Below are 19721 nucleotides of genomic sequence, written 5' to 3'. Positions count from 1 at the left end.
CTTATACGTAAATCCGGCATTGCTCCTGATCCTCAAAGTGCCTTCTGACCATCCTCTCTGGGCATCGGAAACTAATGTTTATATCTATACGCCGCCCATGTGCTTTCCCGGCAAACTCCTGCCCTGCGGACGACAGGGGCCGCTGCCGACCAAGCGAGGCAGAAGGGGCCCGAGCCGCCCCGGGACCGCCTCTCCCTCCCTCTCGCCGGCAGCTCCTCCGTCCCAGATTCCCCGCCTCTCCCTCGGCGCAGGTTGCCTCTGCTCCGTTGAGAGCAAAGGCAGGAAACGCCTCCTCGGGCACCGACGGCTGCCTGCCCGTCCGATCGCCTGCGTCCTCCTGCTCGGGGGCGGCTTTTGCAGCGGCCCATCTCCCTAGAGATCTCCGGTGGGGAGGAATCAGCTGCGACAGGAGAGGCGGAAATCCAGAGCCCGGGCGGCGAACTTTTTCCCGAGCGCACGTGCCGGGAAGCCAAACTTACCCCCGGACGGATCCATCGCCGGGGATCTGCCGCCGGGGAAGGGAAAAGGGGCGAGGAGAAGAGGAGATCGCGCAAAGGCAGGAAACTCCTCCTCGGGCACCGACGCCTGCCTGCTTCCTCGGGGGCGGCTTTTGCAGCGGCCGATCTCCATAGAGATCTCCGGTGGAGGAATCAGCAGCGGAGGCGGAGAAGCGGAGATCCACAGCCCGGCGGCGAACTTTTCCCCAGCGCACGTGCCGGAGCCAAACTTAACCCCGGACGGTTGCGAAAGGCTATTTTTCCGTCGCCGGGGATTGAAAGTCTGCGCTGGCTCTGTGAAAAGGGGCGAGAAGTGGAGGAGATCGACGGACTGGGATCCGCCAGCGCACTGGCGGGGGAATCCTGTCCCCGAGTGCCGGGCGCCTGAGGGAGCGATGCTTCGGGGCAGCCGCTGAAAGGAGCCGCCGGCAACACCGCCGCCCGGGCTGAGGCGAGAGGGGCAGGTTCACCTCCGGTGGCGGGATACGAGGAGCCATTTTGAACTTGATATAAAAAGGAAAGTTTGCCCTCCTGAGGGGGCACATAAGCCGGCGCTCATGGACGCCGCCGCGGCCGCCGGATGAGCAGCAGCGCGGCCGGGTGGATGGATTTTGTCGCCCCGCGGCCGCCCTGGAGATGCCGCGCCGCTCGCCCGTGGCCGCCTGGCTGCCGTGGCTCGCGCTGCTGGGCCCCGCGGCCGCCGCCGCCGCCGCTTGGGAGCTGCACGTCGACGAAGCCGCCGCCGGGGCCCCGCTGCTGGACGTGTCCGTGGGGCCCGGGTGGCTCTACGCGCTGGACGAGGCTCGCACGCCGCGCGCGCTGAGGGAAGCCGTGGAGGTGACGCCCGGCGGGCTGCTGAGGAGGACCGCGGTGCCCGTGCGGTGCGGCGGCGACGCCGGGGCGCCCAACCCGCTGCCTCTGCGCCTGCGCTTGGTTTCCCGCGCAGGCGGCGTTTCCCTCACGCTGCGACTGGCGGCCTACCTGCACGGGCCCGGCTGCCTCAGTCGCCGACGGGCGGGAGCCCAGGCGCACCTGTCCCTCCCCGACGCGGACCCCGCGCTGAGGCGGAGGCTGCGCGGCCGGCCTGGCTGCCCCGCCGCCCCGGAGCCTCAGGAGGGGACGGAGGAAGAGGAGACGCCGCTCCTGGAGGCGCTGCGGGCCTTGACGAGTTTCCCGCACTGCCGGTGTCTCGACGTGCCTCCCCTCAGGAGCCCTGAGGGAAAAGGCGGGAAAAGCCTGAGCCTTCTTTGTCACGTGACCAGGGGCCCCGGGGAGGTCCTGGTCGAGTTTGGTGGGCGCCATTTTGAGGCAAGGGAGTGGGCAGCAGGTGGGCCAGAAGGGCAGCGCAGGTTGGGTAGGAAGAGGCGGGCGGCTTCTCAGGAATGGCAAATGGGGAGGGAGGGCAGCCGGGATTCTTGGCCCCGGGGTCCGCCATCACTGTCACAACGGACGCTGAGGAGCACCAATTACCCTCCACAGTTCAAGCTGCCCAACTACCAAGTGTCCATTGCGGAGAACCAGCCGGCGGGCACAGCCGTCATCACCTTGGAAGCCCACGACCCGGATGAGGGTGAGGCGGGCCGCCTGACGTACTCCATGGAGGCGTTCTTCGACAAGCGCTCCGATGACTACTTCGCCATTGACGCCGACACGGGCGTGGTGGTCACCACCCGCAGCCTGGACCGCGAGACGAAGGACACCCATGTGCTTCAAGTGATTGCGGCGGACCACGGCGTGCCGCGGCACCGCTCGGCCATCACCTTCCTGACAGTGACGGTGAGTGACACCAACGACCACGGCCCAGTGTTCGAGCAGCCGGAGTACCGGGAGAACATTCGGGAGAACCTGGAGGTGGGTTACGAGGTGCTGACGATTCGCGCGACGGACGAGGATGCCCCGGACAACGCTAATCTGCTCTATCGTATCCTGGAACCGGGTGCTGGGGAGGGAGTCTTTGAGATTGACCCTCACTCTGGTGTCGTGAGGACCTGTGCCCCTGTGGACCGAGAGGAGGTCTCTGAATATCATCTTGTGGTTGAAGCCAACGACCAAGGTAAAGAACCCGGTCCTCGAAGCGCCACAGTCACGGTGCATATCACAGTCGAGGATGAGAATGACAACTCGCCGCAGTTTAGCGAGAAACGCTACTTGGTGCAAATCCCAGAGGACGCCCCGGTAAATAGCCAAGTGCTGCAGGTGCAAGCTACAGACCGAGACCGCGGCAACAACGCCCAGGTGCACTACAGCATCGTGAGCGGTAACCTCAAGGGACAGTTTTACATCCATTCTTTTTCCGGTTCTATTGACTTGATCAACCCCCTGGACTATGAGACTATCCGAGAATACACACTGAGGATCAAGGCCCAGGATGCCGGGCGGCCTCCACAGATAAATTCTAGTGGGATGGTGTCCATTCAAGTTTTGGACGTCAATGATAATGCCCCCATTTTTGTAAGCACCCCTTTTCAAGCCACTGTGCTAGAGAACGTCCCTCTGGGTTACTCAGTGTTACACATTCAGGCAGTAGATGCTGACTCTGGGGATAATGCCCGCTTGGAATACAAACTCATTGAGCTGCCTCACCCTTCTACACCGGTGTCTCCAGGTGGGGACATCGGCTTCCCATTCCAGATCAACAATAGCACCGGGTGGATTACAGTGTCAGCTGAGCTTGACCGGGAGACTGTCGAGAACTACCACTTTGGGGTGGAGGCCAGGGACAATGGCGTCCCTGTCATGACTTCCTCAGCCAGTGTGTCCATCACCGTCCTTGATGTCAACGATAACAGCCCTACTTTCACTGAAAAAGTTTACCAGCTCAGGCTTAATGAGGACGCAACAGTAGGCAGCAGTGTCTTGACACTGACGGCGGTGGACAAGGATGTCAACAGTGTGGTGACCTACCAGATCACTAGTGGCAACACAAGGAACCGCTTTGCTATCACTAGTCAAAGTGCAGGTGGGCTGATCACGCTGGCCTTGCCGCTGGATTACAAGCAAGAGAGGCAGTATGTGCTGACTGTCACTGCTTCCGACGGAACTCTATTTGACACTGTCCAAGTCTTCATCAATGTCACAGATGCCAACACGCACCGACCAGTTTTCCAAAGTTCCCACTATACTGTGAGTGTCAGTGAAGACAAGCCCATTGGCACACCTATTGTAACTATCAGTGCCACTGATGAGGATACTGGGGAGAATGCTAGGATCACTTACATCCTGGAGGATAACATCCCTCAATTTCGCATCGACCCTGACACGGGCACAATCACAACTTTGATGGAGCTAGACTATGAGGACCAAGCCTCTTACACACTGGCCATCACAGCCCAGGACAATGGGATCCCTCAGAAATCTGACACCACCTATGTGGAGATCCTCATTTTGGATTCCAATGACAATACGCCCCGTTTCCTTCGTGACCGCTACCAGGGTGCTGTCTTCGAAGATGTGCCCCTCTCCACCAGTGTCTTGCAGGTGTCCGCCACTGACCGTGACTCTGGCCCTAATGGCCGCATCCTTTATACTTTCCAAGGTGGTGATGATGGTGATGGTGATTTTTACATTGAGGCCACATCAGGGGTGATACGGACGCTGCGCAAGCTGGACCGCGAAAATGTGGCTGTCTACAGCCTGAGGGCTTTTGCTGTGGATAGGGGCAGCCCACCCCTTAAAGCCTCTGTGGATATTCAGGTTACTGTGCTGGATATCAACGATAATCCACCTGTATTTCAGCAAGATGAATTTGACATTTTTGTGGAGGAGAATAGCCCTGTAGGTTCCATTGTAGCCCGGATCAGTGCTGTAGACCCTGATGAGGGAACTAATGCACAAATCATGTATCAGATCGTGGAAGGGAACATCCCCGAGGTCTTCCAGCTTGACCTTCTTAATGGTGATCTCACAGCCCTGATGGATCTAGATTATGAGAGCCAGACAGAGTATGTAATTGTGGTGCAAGCTACCTCAGCCCCACTTGTGAGCCGAGCCACCGTACACATACGCCTTCAAGATCAGAATGACAACCCTCCTGTGCTGCAAGACTTCCAGATCCTTTTCAACAACTATGTCACCAATAAGTCTAATAGCTTCCCTTCTGGAGTGATTGGCAAGATTCCTGCTCATGATCCTGATATATCGGACCAACTTGATTACACGTTTGTCCAGGGCAATGAGTTAAATCTGCTGCTTTTGGACTCTGCTACTGGAGAACTTAAGCTTAGCCGCGACTTGGACAACAACAGACCCTTGGAAGCCATAATGAAAGTGTCGGTTTCAGGTAAGGAAGCACGTTGTTTGTTTTTAATTTTGGTGACTACAGATAGTAGCTACAAATGGTGGCTGAAAGTTGATTAGTGGCCAAATATGTTGGCATAGGCAAGTGTGGACTTTGTGCCTGTTTGTGCCTCTTTGATACCCTGAGACTTCTTTTGAGGGGGGAGGGTAAATTTTTGGAGAGCAGCCATGGAAACTTGAAAAGCTGTGTGCTTTGCCCTGACGTTACTTTGTAGTGGAATTTAACCAATCTTATTTTGATCCACAGAAACATTTCTGTTTAGGAAGAAAACTTAAATGTGTCTGCATTCTTGCTGCTGGGTAGGATTAAGCTATTTGAATGTTGAGCATAATACTGGTAATTAATTTAAACCTAGTTACAGTTTTCATTGACATATGTTCAAGGCTGTAGTCAAAAGAACAGTTAAATTAGTAGTAAGAGGAAGCTTCACTGACTTCTCTAGCAAGAGATGTCTGTCTGTGTTTGGATATTATATATACACACACACACACACACACACACACATGCATGCAAGAAGATTAATGTGTTTTAAGATTAATGTGTCTTAATGTTGCATTAAAAATGTCTCTTACATTGTAAAATCACAGTGGGGTATTACACAAAGATATGAAAAATGTATGAATTTCTTTTGCATTCTTAGCATTTTAGTAGCCAAATTTGTAAATATTAATGGTCATACTTATTATTAGTTGTCAAAATACGAAAGCAAAAGAGAAGACTCGCCAGAATCAATTCCTTTTGTACATCTGTTGCCATTCTTTCCAAACACATCTTAGTAAGAGGATAATACTTCAAGGCCAAATTCCATAGCATCCTGTTTGATGATTAACACAGCAGATTCTGCTTAGCCAAAGTGAATCTAAATGCATTTGCTATATTAGTGAGGATTAGACTGGTGCTGCTGTGGGAACAATGCACCACTAGATCTGAAGCAGAGAAAAGAAGAAGATTGTTCACATTCAGAATTAAATGGGCCTCTAGAAATATTCTGAGGCAATATTGGATCTTGAAGGACAGTTTTTTGGAAGAGTAGTCTTGATCGCCTGTTGCAGGAAAATAAAGTGCAATGGCACTTAAAAAGTTAACCATACATGTGCCAAGTTTAAGCACATTTTGTTATCTCTTTTTTTCCATGTGCAGCTAACACACTTCTGTTGAAATAAATGGGATTTAAAAGTGCTTAATCCATGCTGGATTGTGTCTTAATACATGTATTTTTGCATATGATTTCATGGGCAAGACCTGCTCCATCAGTTGTATTTGTTTCTGAGGCTTGTTACCAACAGATCGGTTTGAAGTTATAAGTTTGAATTGCAATGGTTACACGAAATTGGCTTTGAATGTAGTTTCAGTAAAGTCTGCACTCTGATCCAAGGTTGGTAAGAAATGGTAGAAGCGTTCTTAGAAATGACAGATGTGATTACCAGGTGCAGGGGACAAATGTCAGGAGATGATTATCTCCTTCGCGCCGTGTTTATGAGTTTCCTGGGGACATCTGGCCGGTTAGTGTTAGGGGGAAAATTGTCTTTGGTGTGATTCAGCAAGGCAGTTTGTGTGCTGTTTAAATAACCAAGTATAATATGCCTCTGTGTGTGTGTGTGTGTGTGTGTGTGTGTGTGTGTGTGTGTGTGTGTTCTATATGCTAGCAAGCATTTATTGTGTTAAAGTGCTATGCTTTTAAATGATTCAGTGATTTTGATGATATGCTTACAAGTTGCAATTTTTTATTTGAAGGCTCATTCCCTATATTGGTATTTTGAATAACCCTTTAAAAAAGCTCCTGGACAAAAACTTGGCCCTTAAGCTCGGCTTTCATTTTAAACTGTGGACTTAACTCTTTATAAATCGAAGCCCATAGTGTGCATCAATAATGCAGTGCCTAGCCTTTTGCAGTCCCTCTCCACACTGTCTTTATTGCAGGTCTCCTGGGCAGCTGCAACTCTTGTTGACCTTTTGAGACCCATTGTGAACAGGATCTTGTTAGTAATGCTTTTCACTCCAGATAGTCTTTTCACTTTTGGGAGAAATGGCTTCAGCATGTGCAAATAACGTTTTGGGAGGTGTTTCTCTCTGGCTGCTTTGTCCTGGAACATTACTCAAATTAGTCTGATTCTATCAACACCTAATTAGAATGTAGCGCTTGTGGCTTGAATGGCCATACTGAGATCAGTGGCACAAGTCACACCCAAATTCAGTGTGCTCCTCATATTTGCTGGACTAGTGAAAGTGGTGCTAACAACCATGCTATATTCCACTTGACAACTGACTTAGGTTTCATGCCCAACTTTAGAAGTGACTAATTGTGGTTAGCACGTAATTGTTACTTCCCCGCTAGTTAAAGATTTCCAGAGATAATACACTCGATTCTCTGGGCTTGCAGTGGCTTGTATTTGGGTGACAAGCACAGAGCCATCAACAAGCTGAATCAACTGATAGAGAAAAGTAGCTTCTTATCTAATGTCAGAAGATTATTGTTATTAGCTCATAAAACAAACCTCAGATGCCTCTGCTTGGGGTAATAAGACAGGAAGGAGCTATTTATAATTAGTGTTCACAGTATAATAATTCTGAAGATTTCAGTGGGTGGACAGGAAGCATATCATCTTGATTCCCATTGCTATCCAAAGAAAGCTAAACATGCTAAGGTTCCAACATTATCACTTAACTATTGTACAGTGGTACCTCAGGTTACATATGCTTCAGGTTACAGACTCTACTAACCCAGAAATAGTACCTCGGGTTAAGAACTTTGCTTCAGGATGAGAACAGAAATCGTGCTCCGGCGGCATGGCGGCAGCAGGAGGCCCCATTAGCTAAAGTGTTACTTCAGATTAAGAACAGTTTCAGGTTAAGGACGGACCTCCAGAACGAATTAAGTACTTAACCCGAGGTACCACTGTACACAAATCTATTGATCTCAATGTATTTGGCTTTCTTTGCTTGTATCCATAGGTTTGCCCCATTGACCTAAACATCTTCATGCAGGCCCAAAACAAGGGCTATGTCAGACAGGTTAATTTTTACATGGAAAACATTCCCATATTAGGGGGTGGGGTGGAGCATGAAGTCTTTGATTAGGTGTGACCATTGCGCGCGCACACACACACACCTTTTTTCTATATATACAAAGGATCTTTGTCCAAATCAGGTATCACAGTGCACATATGTAAAGTGGAACACACAAAGGTGTATTTGCCTCATCAGCTGTCCTTCATGTTTACAAAAATCATGAGATCCTGTCACCCTGATCCCAGTGTTAGAAACTCACATATAAAAGCTAATCTCCAAATGGCACCTTAAACCTAGGTTGTGGTTGCCACAGTGGAATGTCTAGGCACCATTTCTTTTCAATTGGATTTATTATCATTATCATCATTTCTATACCACTTTTTATTTTAAATAACAAATCTCAAATTTGTTTGCAACACATTAAATCATCAAATAAAATAATTCAGAATAAAACAAATTCAAGCTTCAAGGAAAATATTACAGATCCTTCTCTAAGGGACGTTTTGCTTTCCCCAGCCACCAGGCTGGCACCCATAGATTGTGGCCCCAATGTACCTGTACCAATTGCAAAATGCACCTGGCACATTTCTAACACTGCCTGATCCTCTACTCATGTATTGTGTCTACAAACATATTCTTAGAGCACATTTCTAGAAATGTTTATTCTCAAGTAATTTCCACTGTATTCTGAAAGCTGCATACCACTGCAGTGTTTTAGTTCATGAATCGCTAAGGTGTTGTAAGCATTTAGATACTGAAACATCAATTCTTGGACTATTGGATATTTGTTACACCTTCAACATAAACTTTAAAAGTAAATTGAAAACTGACAGGAAATATTAAATATCAGCATATCAACAACATTTAAGCCCAATAAGTGAGTTGGCATAATTCTTGCTTTTCATAAAACCATCAGGTACATTAAATCATATTGAAACCGAATAACCTTAATAAACTTATTGGATACTGGATCTGAAGCCTTGTCAAGCTGAAGCTTGCCCCGTGCTAAAAGGCAGAGAAAAATTTAAAATATTTCATCACAGAGAGCTACATGAAACACATATTACTACATTAATTAAAAATGTAGTTAATTTATGAGTAAGTTACTGAAGGTACATAATACTGCTGAAGCCAAAACACATCCCAAAAGTTTGGCACACAATTGGACTATTACTTTCTTATTACTTTCTTGAAATATTTTGCCTGTTTATTCTTTCCTTGATTTTAAGTGAATATCTTAAAAAGAAGAGAGAGACCAAGCAGCTACAAACTGCAATTCTAGTAGAATTCTGTGAGAAACGGTTGTTTTTTGAAAAGGGTATCTGAGGTGATAAATTAAAATGTTGATAGTTGCCGTGTAGTCACCATGTGTTATCTTTTGAATTATTATATTTATTTGATTTTAAATCTACCTACTGGTTGCTGAAAGGCTGATTTATTCTAGATTCTGAGAAGTTCAAATTGTATAATATAAGAATGAATATTTTATATGTGAACTGGGAACTAATGTAGCTAGTTATATGGGTATTCCAGTACAAATCCTCTGCAAAAATACTATTCTGATAGAAAGGTGGTGTCTGGTGGCTCACTGTATGAATGTGATGCAGAAACCAGCAAAGATCATAATGGATTAGGTATTTTATTTTTTCTTTGGCACTGAACTCCTCTTCTGCAAGTACTTTTGCTTTCATTATCTGGGTACAGCACAAAAAAACCCCATGCCCTAGGCTCTGTACTAAAAAAACCTGCTTGTACCCAATGGGGCTTAAATAGGAGTAATGCTTGTGGCGGCGGGGAGGGAGCGTTCTTTCAATGCTGTTTGTGTTTTCAAATAAAACCCAGTTAGGTGTTTTATTTCCCTTCATAGAGGTAGATCATATGTTAGACAGAGCCACCCCTCACTATTCTGGCACCTCCAGTTAAATTAGTTACACAATTTCTCTATGCTCCAGTTGAAATGCATCTCATCCAAATACTGATGTGACAAATTAATCACTTCCCTAGTTTGAAACTAGGGATGCGGGTGGCGCTGTGGGTAAAAGCCTCAGCGCCTAGGGCTTGCCGATCGAAAGGTCGGCGGTTCAAATCCCTGCGGCAGGGTGCGCTCCCGTTGCTCGGTCCCAGCGCCTGCCAACCTAGCAGTTCGAAATCACCCCCGGGTGCAAGTAGATAAATAGGGACCGCTTACTGGCGGGAAGGTAAACGGCATTTCCGAGTGCTGCGCTGGCTCGCCAGATGCAGCTTTGTCACGCTGGCCACGTGACCCGGAAGTGTCTTCGGACAGCACTGGCCCCCGGTCTCTTAAGTGAGATGGGCGCACAACCCTAGAGTCTGTCAAGACTGGCCCGTACGGGCAGGGGTACCTTTACCTTTACCTTTAGTTTGAAATAGGTTTGTTTGCTTGCTTGCTTGCTTGCTTGCTTGCTTGCTTGCTTGCTTGCTTGCTTGCTTTAACAAAAATCTCCCTAAATATTGTTGTTGTTTTTTGTGTGGTGAAAGCGACTGGAACTCTAATGCTACTGAGTGAGAAATGCAAGAAAGTTAGCATGAGCAATGGGGGGGGGAGATACCAGACTATGTTGCACTGAGCTCCCATGGAAATAAATACTCATGATTAGGCATGGCTAACCCAAGTCCAATTGATTTCAATGGGAACTGTTTGCAACTAACTTTAGATCCCACCCAGTGCCTGAATCTTATTTATGGGTACAGATTCGTTATGAAAATGCTCTGGCCCTCATCCAGAGAACAGTGAGTCCCAATTCAATTCCCCAAAAGTAGAAATATCAAATGTTCAGATTTATCGCTGAGTTCCTCTTTTCCTCCCAGTTCTTTCAATTTACTTGAACTTCTTGTTCCTACTGTTCCACCCATTTTTTCTTGTATTCCTCCACTTCCCCAAAAGGGTCCTTTTGCTGTTGTGTCCTTTCCTTCCAGCCAGTAAGCAAGATTGACACATAATATTTTACCTTGCCTACAAGACACATGCGCCTGTAGTGTATTTTCAGCCATTTACTATTCTCCATACCAACTATAAGCAGAAGGAGGCAGAATTTGTGTGGTGGTTACACACCCATTAAATTCTCAGTTAAATGATCTCAGGCAGCCTGGTGGAAAGTCTCATCTGCCTGAAACCCTGGAGGGCTACTATCATCACAGAAACCGTGGTTGGCAGTAGGGGGTTTGACAGACCATTGATACGTCTTGTTAAGCACCAGCTCCTGTTCAACTGCAACAGACTCTGGCTTTATGTAAGTGACCTTGCACCTGTTTCAGTTATTAAATTTTTGGGCTGCAGTTCCATGGAGGTGCTGAAGGCTTGTTTTGATAGAATTATGCAGAGCAACCAGTTCTTCTATGAATGACATATCAGCCTAATTTTGCAAGGACTTGTTTTTATAGTTCACTGTTACCTTGTTGCTTGGGAAAGAAAGGGTTGGCTTCAGGTGTCAACAAAGGAGGGATTAAAACATAAATAGTTCTGGTAGCCTCCTCCTTGCCGCTAGGGAAATAAATTCCATAAGTGTGGAACATCGTTGCCATGATATCACTGCAGGTCATACAATTATTGGATTATCCTACCCTTCTGAATTCATGATGTATTTTACACTTTTGCCTAGATAGTGATGTCTCCCATGCAGGAGACGCTGATCCACCATCATATTATATAAATATAACATGAAAAAAACCCCACTGAATTTAATTCTATGACATGTGTGTCATAGAATTTTTGTTTAAGGAAAAACTGAGAAAAAGACTTAAAATATAGCAGTAATTTGAAGCAAAGGTGAATGTTATGGCTTAGGTGCAGGCTGCTGGTTTGAATCCAACAGAGCAATAGTGCAAGTGGAAGCCGCCTCTGTTGATGCAAGAGATGGGCCCCTTGATTTCTCCCCATTGGTTAAAATCTATTGAACTACATTGAACATCATTACACAGGGTCCCTGCCACTCAAGAATGGCTTTCTGGAGTTGCAGGTGGTTGCAGCGACAAAGAGCTGGGAATGCCTTTTTCTATGAGAAGAATTTCATTCTCAGTTCTTAGAATGCAAGCCAAAATTCTCCTTATCATGGTTAGGAGTGTCGAAGTGTGTTGCAAGGAGCATGTCCCTACATATGTATCTTTTTTGCTCAAATCCTTCCTTTTTTACCCATGATGCATTGCAGTGTTAACAGTAACTATTCTTGTCTTTAAAGCAGGCTTTGAAACCAAGGTTAGAACATGGCTTGCAAAGCCTGCTTCGAGCTAAAGGTGATTACCGTCAGTGTGAGAGTGGACATGGGATGTAACTCATAGAATCACAGAATTGTAGTGTTCTGAGGGACCACGAGGGTCATCCAGTCCAACCCCTGCAATGCAGGGATCTTTCTGCCCAACGTGGGGCGAACCCATAACCCTCAGATTAAGACTGTCATTCTCTACCAACTGAGCTATATATACTGTGGTGATACTTCACAAGGTTGTGCAACATTATCGGTCTCCCATAGCCACGGTTACATTAAACCAGGGATGGCCAAACTTGGCTCTCCCAATGTTTGGGGACTACAACTCCCATCATCCCTGACCCCTGGTCCTGTAAGCTAGGGATGATGGGTGTTGTAGTCCCGAAACAGCTGGAGGGCCAAGTTTGGCCAACACTGCATTAAACTGTATGAGTTTAATTTGGTCAAAGCAAAATTAGTAAGTCTGAGAGCAGTTTTTAAAAGATGTGATTAGATCTGCCTCCTTTTTACTCTGGCAACTGCAAATTGAATGCATGAAAAGGAAAGGAATTTGAACCTGGAGTATAGAATAATAGAATTGTAGAGTTGGAAGGGACCCTGGGGGTCATCCAATCCAACCCCCTACACAATGCAGGAATCTCAGCTAAATCATGGCCATCCATCCACTGCTTTAAAAACCTCCAAAGAAAGAGCACCCAGAACCTCACGTGGGAGTCTGTTTCACTGTTGAACTGATAGGTCTACAGTTGTTGATAGGTAGAAAAATAAAATAAAAGCATCCCGCACACTGGCCAGTAGAACTGACAGTATTCAGCTGCTGTGCTGACTTCACTGTTCTTATCATTCCTGGCCCCAGTTAGAATTGCTCTGTACGTCTTTTATCTAACTTACCAATTAATATTTCTTTAATTGAGTTACAGCCCTAACAGAAATCCACTGTGTTAAGGTTAGAATGTTGTGTTTTATTTTTTTCAGCTTTCAGAGGTGCTTCAGAAAGAAGGCACTTTCAGGACTATCGTCTCCCCCCCCCCCCAAAAAAAAAATGCAGTTTATTTCACCTAAGAAACAGTTAAGTGGATGCAGTAATTTTGTGGCAAAAACTTTGCTCTGGAAAAAAGGAGGAGCTAACAATCCACTTGCAGACTCTAGGAAAATGAAGGGTGTTGACTCTCCCAACATTTAAAGTTGTAGTTCTGTGGTGATGTACTTTGTCACTTATGAGAGACAAGCACTAAACAGCAATCACAGGAAAAGTGAAAGACCCGATAGATCTCTTGCTGCCGACATATGTAATCATGAACATATAATCCTTATCGTGTACAAAGCAAGTGATGTAGAGCCAAACTCTTTTCAGCGCTCTTTGGGGAAGCATGATTTGTCTCAAAACCATCTGTGTGGCAATAGAGCCCAAAACATTTCGGCAGTACAAACAGGGGGGACTCATCAACAACACCCAAGATCTACTATGTAGGTGTTATGATGATAGGAAATTTTGCCACCGTAAATAAAAGGTTTAACGGCTATTATCTATATATGTATTGGTAGATGGGAGCAAAACCAAGTAAAAAAGAGACCTGGAAAAATAAGAGTTAAAGGGCAGAAACTTATTGCTTGAACTAAGGGCCTATCAGTGGCGTAGCGTGGGGGGTGCAGGGGGGGTCGGCCGCACCGGGCGCAACATCTGGGGCTTAGGGGGTGCAAATCCACGGGTTAGGGGGCGCAAATTACTTGCCTTGCCCTGGGTGCTGACAACCCACGCTACGCCACTGGAGCCTATAATTTAGTGGTAGAACACGAGTTTTGCACACACAGAGCTAAGGGTTAACCCTTGGCATACCTTAAAAGTTCTAGAACAGTGGTTCTTAAAGGGTGTGGTGTGCAGGAGTATGGCAGGAGATGATGGCAAGTGTGGTGGGAATATTCAAGGACCATCAAAGAAGCATTTAACTGTTTCAGTGTAGTGTAGTGTAGTGTAGTGTAGTGTAGTATAATTTTTTTATCAGCAGAATATGGATATTTTGGGAATGATTCGTATTCTTACGTAGCTGCATTGTTTTATACTTTCTGGATGTCCCGTAATAATATTATAAAGTATTTTTGTTCTATGTTGTAAATCAAGCACTGGAACATGGTGCTTTCCAATGTATTTCTTATCAATAAAAAATCAGAGTTTACCTCTAAAAATTTTATTCTGACAGCATGGCCCAGAAAAAAAACCTTTGAAGACCACTGTTATATTTTGCTAGGGTAGTTAATTTTGTTTGGATTTGTTTGTTATGCTTGCATTTGCTCGTATTCTTTCCTATAGCATTCTACTGTGTTGCTGCACCAGGACGCCTGCCTTTTATCCTAATTTAATCTACTAGCTTTTTTAAGTATGTCTGCACAATGTTTCATTGCAAGCTGACATAAATTACTGTGAGAATGTGTTGCATCAAAATACATATATCTTGCAATATCCTCATTACTCAGCAAGAATTGCTGTCAATTACTGTACTTGGGCATTCCTCACAGTAGGAACTCAGCACCATGTTCCAGGATGGTCATCCAGAAGCCTGTCTGTCTCTTGTCAGACTTAGTTTTCTGCCTAATTTAATATGCTACGGGAGGCTTTATATCAGAAAAATGGCCTCTTTTTTTAAGTCTCACAGCTTTATTAAGTCACTGTTGGCTTTGCTGGGCATTTTATGTCTAGTGAAGTGCTGAGAAAACAAGAAATGAGGGACTTTTTTTTTATTTAAGTACTGCTAATCCTCATTACTGGTTGGCCTGTTGGTAATTTGCCGGCTTGCCACAGCTTGTTTCTTGGCATAGATGGGTTTGCCAGCAGTTCCCCAAGTGATGCCTGCCTGATACATTTTGTAAGGATGCTACAGGTTTTTATCGATAGTGACTAGGTGGAACCATCCTTGGGGGGAAATGACTAATGTGTAGGCACACAAGCCGTTTGAAATAGGGGCTTAAATATATGGCACATCCGCATTCAAAAGGTGAACATAAGCTTATCCTAAGCTTTTGGAAACTGTCTGGTATAAGTGGAGCATATCACAGAAATTGCTCTCTCTTAAGCTATTGACAAGTATAATTTGAATAGCATGAAATGACCTTACCATCTGGCAGATAATTTGTTTGCTAACTTAAATCCTCTCTTACACCTGACTAGAAGGTCCTTGGTGTTTGTTCAGTTGTTTTCAACTTTCTTTTATGAATTGCAGCTGATTCTTAAGAGACAGTTGTTTATATAATATATATAATAATACATGCATATTTTAAACAAGGCAGCTTGCTTTATTTTATTTATAATATTGCACGCCACGCCACTCTCCGAGCTGTGCAAGATTTCAGGCGCTCACCAATGGTTTGTGCATCCTTTTGGAAATGAGACGCAGCAGAGACTGTGGTGTCATTATGATAAATGGTTTATTTGCACATATATACAACCTGAGCCTATGATGGCATCAACACCTCAAAAGGGTGATCTTTCTCCTACAGCCGAAGCCTTTGAGCCAAATAGAAACCATTGCTCTCAAACATTGTTCTGACTCTGTCTCCAGCTTACTGCTTTACTTCTAGCTCACATCACTGCAACTTTCTGCTCTCTTCCTTTGCCTTTCTAGCTAACAGCTGAGGGAGGGAGGGCCACTCATTTGCTCTCTGGCACAAAGCCACTCGTTTTGTTACCTTGGGACCCATATTTAGTGGGTCATTATAGCCTGGCTATTCCACCCATTGAATCTGTACTGGATCCAGGAATTAGAAGCCAGGCTCAGGCATACAGCCCTAAAATAAGTAATGTTTTTGTACTTATTTCAGTCAGCTCATCTTTTCATAGACATGTTTAAGGTAATGTAAACTGTGGTGTCATTGGTACTCTGAAAATATGTGAACATGATTGTGCTTCAAATTACTTAATTGTTAAAACAGATAGTTATGAGGGAGCTTGATGTCATATGGTGTATAAGGGCCAGTTCCATATAACACATGTATGGGATAGCTTTTGGAGTGATTCCCATATTGCTCTCTGAATATATGAACTATGCTAGTCAGAATATGTTATTTAGGTATCAGTGAACTTGTTTTCTTTATCCAACTTCATCACCTGGGATTTTATTTTGCAAGTCACATAGTTCCTGTTTTGTAATGTATCAGGGTTGAGGTTGGGGTTTTTTTAAAAAAAAGTTTTTATACTGCTTTACACTATCCTGATGTTTTATGAGATGGTGGTACATGAATACTTTTATTAAGTAAGTAAATAATTAAGAACCAATATATGAGATGATCAGACTGTCAGATAAATAGTTTGCTAGGATCCAAATGTAGTTCTACAGTATAAGGTCTCAGTCCAAGGTGTGTGTGGCATGCATTCTACTACTGCGTTATAACTCTCTAGTCTGCTGAATTTCAATTTTTGTGTGTGGTCTTTCTGTTTTTCTGAATTAATCCAATTTCACAAATTCACATTTTTCTTCAGTTTGTCAGGCTTTATATCTTGGAGAGCTGATGTGTATGTTTCTCAAATTTAAGTGCAATTTACACATGTGCCACTAACATAGGCTTGGGAGTTTTTTTGTTTAAATCTAGTAGTACTTTTGGAAATTACTGCTGTGATGTAAACATGTGAAATTTAGAACCTGTGCATGTTGTTTTTGTTTGGGGTATTTGTTTCGCTGGAATTTTATTCGACATAGTGCAGTCATACAAGGTCAAGTACAATTTCATTAGACATATGTCTCGCATCTGGTAGTTAGGGCCTTCTGGAGCAAGGCTGATTAACAATGCAGGGAGTTATCTCCGAGAGTTTGTGCATAGCTGGTAGACTAGCTATGGAACCCTTGTGCCAAGGTAAGATAAAACTATCCAAACGCTTTGTTATCAGTAATGGTTTAGCTGCAGTGCCTTTATTTGCTGTGGTAATTCTTTCGTTGCAGATAGTGTCAACTGCCACTGAAGTGGTGTGAATTATTCCCTTGTTCTTGCTGTTTCTGTCTGTCTTGTCAGACCCCACCACTGACTGTCAAAATATGAAATTCAAGGCCTACAGGGGGAAATCAAGTGACAGCTCTCTAGTTATGCTTGATGTCTAATTATTACATTTATAGCCAGAACGAACATTTCTGTAAACATCTGTAAACAAGCTTCCTCACAAGATGGTGTGACTTACGAAGGCATTCTAAGATTATGTTTTGCTAGGATTCTTGTTCATAATAACGTGTGGAATGTTGCTTCCCTTAGCATTTTAGAAAGCTTGCCCAAACGGGAACATCTAACCAATAGGAAACATAGTAATATTCCCTGAAATATAGAAATATAGTAGAATATAGCTGAAACTAATCTCAGTCAAGTTAATATATGATGGCAGTTCTTAACAGAAGCATAAAACCTGTAGGTTTTTTATGTTTTTGTTTTTAAGATGTGTCGTATGTTTGGACCACATGCTGTTCCTTGTATTACAGTGAGGAACTGTTAGTGCAGCATCTTTCTTGGGGGGAGAAGCACAGACACTAGAGAAGAATCACGGCTTCCTGAGTGACAAAACTAAATACATTGGTACCTTGGTGTCCTTGAATTCTCACATCTCTTGCTTGGAGTTAACTCTTTATTAGCAAAAGCAGGATCTGCACAGGAGTGTCAGGCCTAATGAGCCCAGGCTTAATAATCTCTGCCAGGTCTTGTCCCCATGAAACAGTTGCTGAGACTTAAGGTCTCCGCCTCCCCAGTCGTCTCCTCTCCCGGGTTTTCCCCAAGCAACCTGAGACTGGACCTGCATGAAGCCAACTTCTCTACCCTCTTCATGTCTCTCCTGGTTCTGAGAGACCAGGAGGGAGGGGAGCTTGTTGCAGCAGGCGGAGGAGACACCTGTGCCTCTTCACCAGCCAGACTAATCTCTGCCTCTTTCACCCCCCATCTCTGCTTCTGCCTCTGATTCTGGGCTGCTCTCTGCCGCAGCCTCTTCCTGCTCACGAAGCCCTGTTACCTCTTCAGCTTCTGACACATCCTCTTCCCAGTCTTCTCCCTCTGACCTCTTATTGTCGTCCCACCACCAATCCCCTGGCTCTGAGCCTTCTTCCCTTGGGGGTCCCCAGCTGGTTCCTCCCACCATTCCTCTGCATCCAACCAGTCCATGACGCTAGTCAGGATGGAGGACAGAGAGAAGTGTGTAGAAACTAGTCTGCCTCACAAATGTAGGTTGCTTCACCCACTTTTGTCTCTGGCCCTGCCCACCACTGGCATGTGAGCCTCAGCAGACTACCCAGAAGAGAAGGCAGCCCTCATCTGAAAAAGGTCCCACCACCCCTGCTCTATAATTGCATCACTGGTGAATAGTTGTGTGTATTTGGTATCCCTGGCTGTGTTGTCCAACTGGCCAGCGTTACTCCCAACCCCTTTCCCTTTCCCTGGAGTTTTTTTTTTTAATATCAGTACCAAGAAGCAGGACATTTAAAATGGACACGTACTCAACATTAGTCTACGAACTATGGACATTAAGTCACAGAAACAGGGTAATATCCATGTCATGGGGTGTGATATTGGGCACTGAGCATTTATAAAAACCCCTGTAGGTCAGAGAGCAGGTCCACATTGGGAGAGAATACAGAATGCATTTTCCTTGCCTATTCTTTCAGTCAACCTGTGCTGCACTCTTGACTATTGGAGATTATTATGCTCCTTGAGAGATAAAAACCTGATAGCTGCTTTTGAAACACCACTTTGTTAAAGCTGTAGAGTAATTTGATCATTTGGGAAAGCAAGACAATTAATAATTTAAGAACACCAACAAAGCAATTTTCTTTGTGTTCTTTCTTGCATGCCTTACACTTTAAAAATTGTTTTTAATTAGTGCTTTGTCATATTTTAAAAGCTAATGAATTACAGCTTTTTATCATATTATTGATTATATTATTATGATCTTCAAAAATCCCCCTTGCCATTGGGAGGTGGCAATTATGTATGGTCTTTTCTGTTATTCTTCCTCAAACCCCTTTGAAGAAAAGGGGGAAAGGAGTTTGAAGGACATTAGTAACTTTATAAATGGAGAAGGAGCCATAGCTCAGAGGCAGAGCAGATGCTCTCTATGTATGAATCCAAAGGTATATCCAAGTTAAAGAACTCCAGTAAAACAGTTTGTGGGGGAATGTCTCCTCAAAGGGTTATTCTATGTATCTATTTTTCATAAAATTTATTCACCACTTGTTTGTTTAAAAACCTCAAAGCAATTTTTTAAAAGTGTATTATTTTTATTAAATGTATATATTGCCCTTCATTTGAAGATCTCAGGATGGTTAACAAGATAAAAATACAGGATAAAAGCAGAAAATAAATAGTTAAAACAAAAAGAAAACAATGCCACCATCCCACAAACACATTTAGAAGGCCATAGAATATTAATTAGCCAAGGACCTGGTTCAAGAGGACTGTTTTTGCCTGGTGCCTAAATATTTATAATGAAGGTGCCAGACAAACCTTCTTGGGGACAGCATTCCACAAAAGGGGAGCCACTGCCGCTCTTGTGTTGCCACCCTCCAGTCTTATTGTGGAGGAGGCACGCAAAGAAGGGCTTCAGATGATGATTGCAAGGTCTGGGTCAGTTCATATGCGGAGAGGCAATCCTTGAGGTATTGCGCTGCCATTCTAAAAAAAACTGTATAGGACTATATATCTGTCTCTATGAGAGATAATTAAAATGGACAAAAATTT

General features: G+C 44.8%; 1 protein-coding gene across 3 annotated transcripts in view; it reads left to right on the top strand.

Annotated features, from left to right (window-relative positions):
- Nucleotides 1-1836: 1836 nt before the first annotated feature.
- CELSR1 (cadherin EGF LAG seven-pass G-type receptor 1) overlaps nt 1837-19721 on the top strand; it is a 149957-nt gene continuing 132072 nt past the window's right edge. For all 3 annotated transcript variants that reach the window (XM_053406111.1, XM_053406110.1, XM_053406109.1), the window contains exon 1: nt 1837-4776. In XM_053406111.1, coding sequence (XP_053262086.1) covers nt 1887-4776 — 2890 coding nt within the window. In that variant the 5' untranslated portion in view covers nt 1837-1886. The remainder of the gene's footprint in view (nt 4777-19721) is intronic.

Source organism: Podarcis raffonei, chromosome 10, assembly GCF_027172205.1.
Source record: "Podarcis raffonei isolate rPodRaf1 chromosome 10, rPodRaf1.pri, whole genome shotgun sequence".
Taxonomy (NCBI): Eukaryota; Metazoa; Chordata; class Lepidosauria; order Squamata; family Lacertidae; genus Podarcis; species Podarcis raffonei.
Note: the sequence above shows the minus strand (reverse complement) of the source record. Positions and strands in the feature narration are given on the sequence as shown.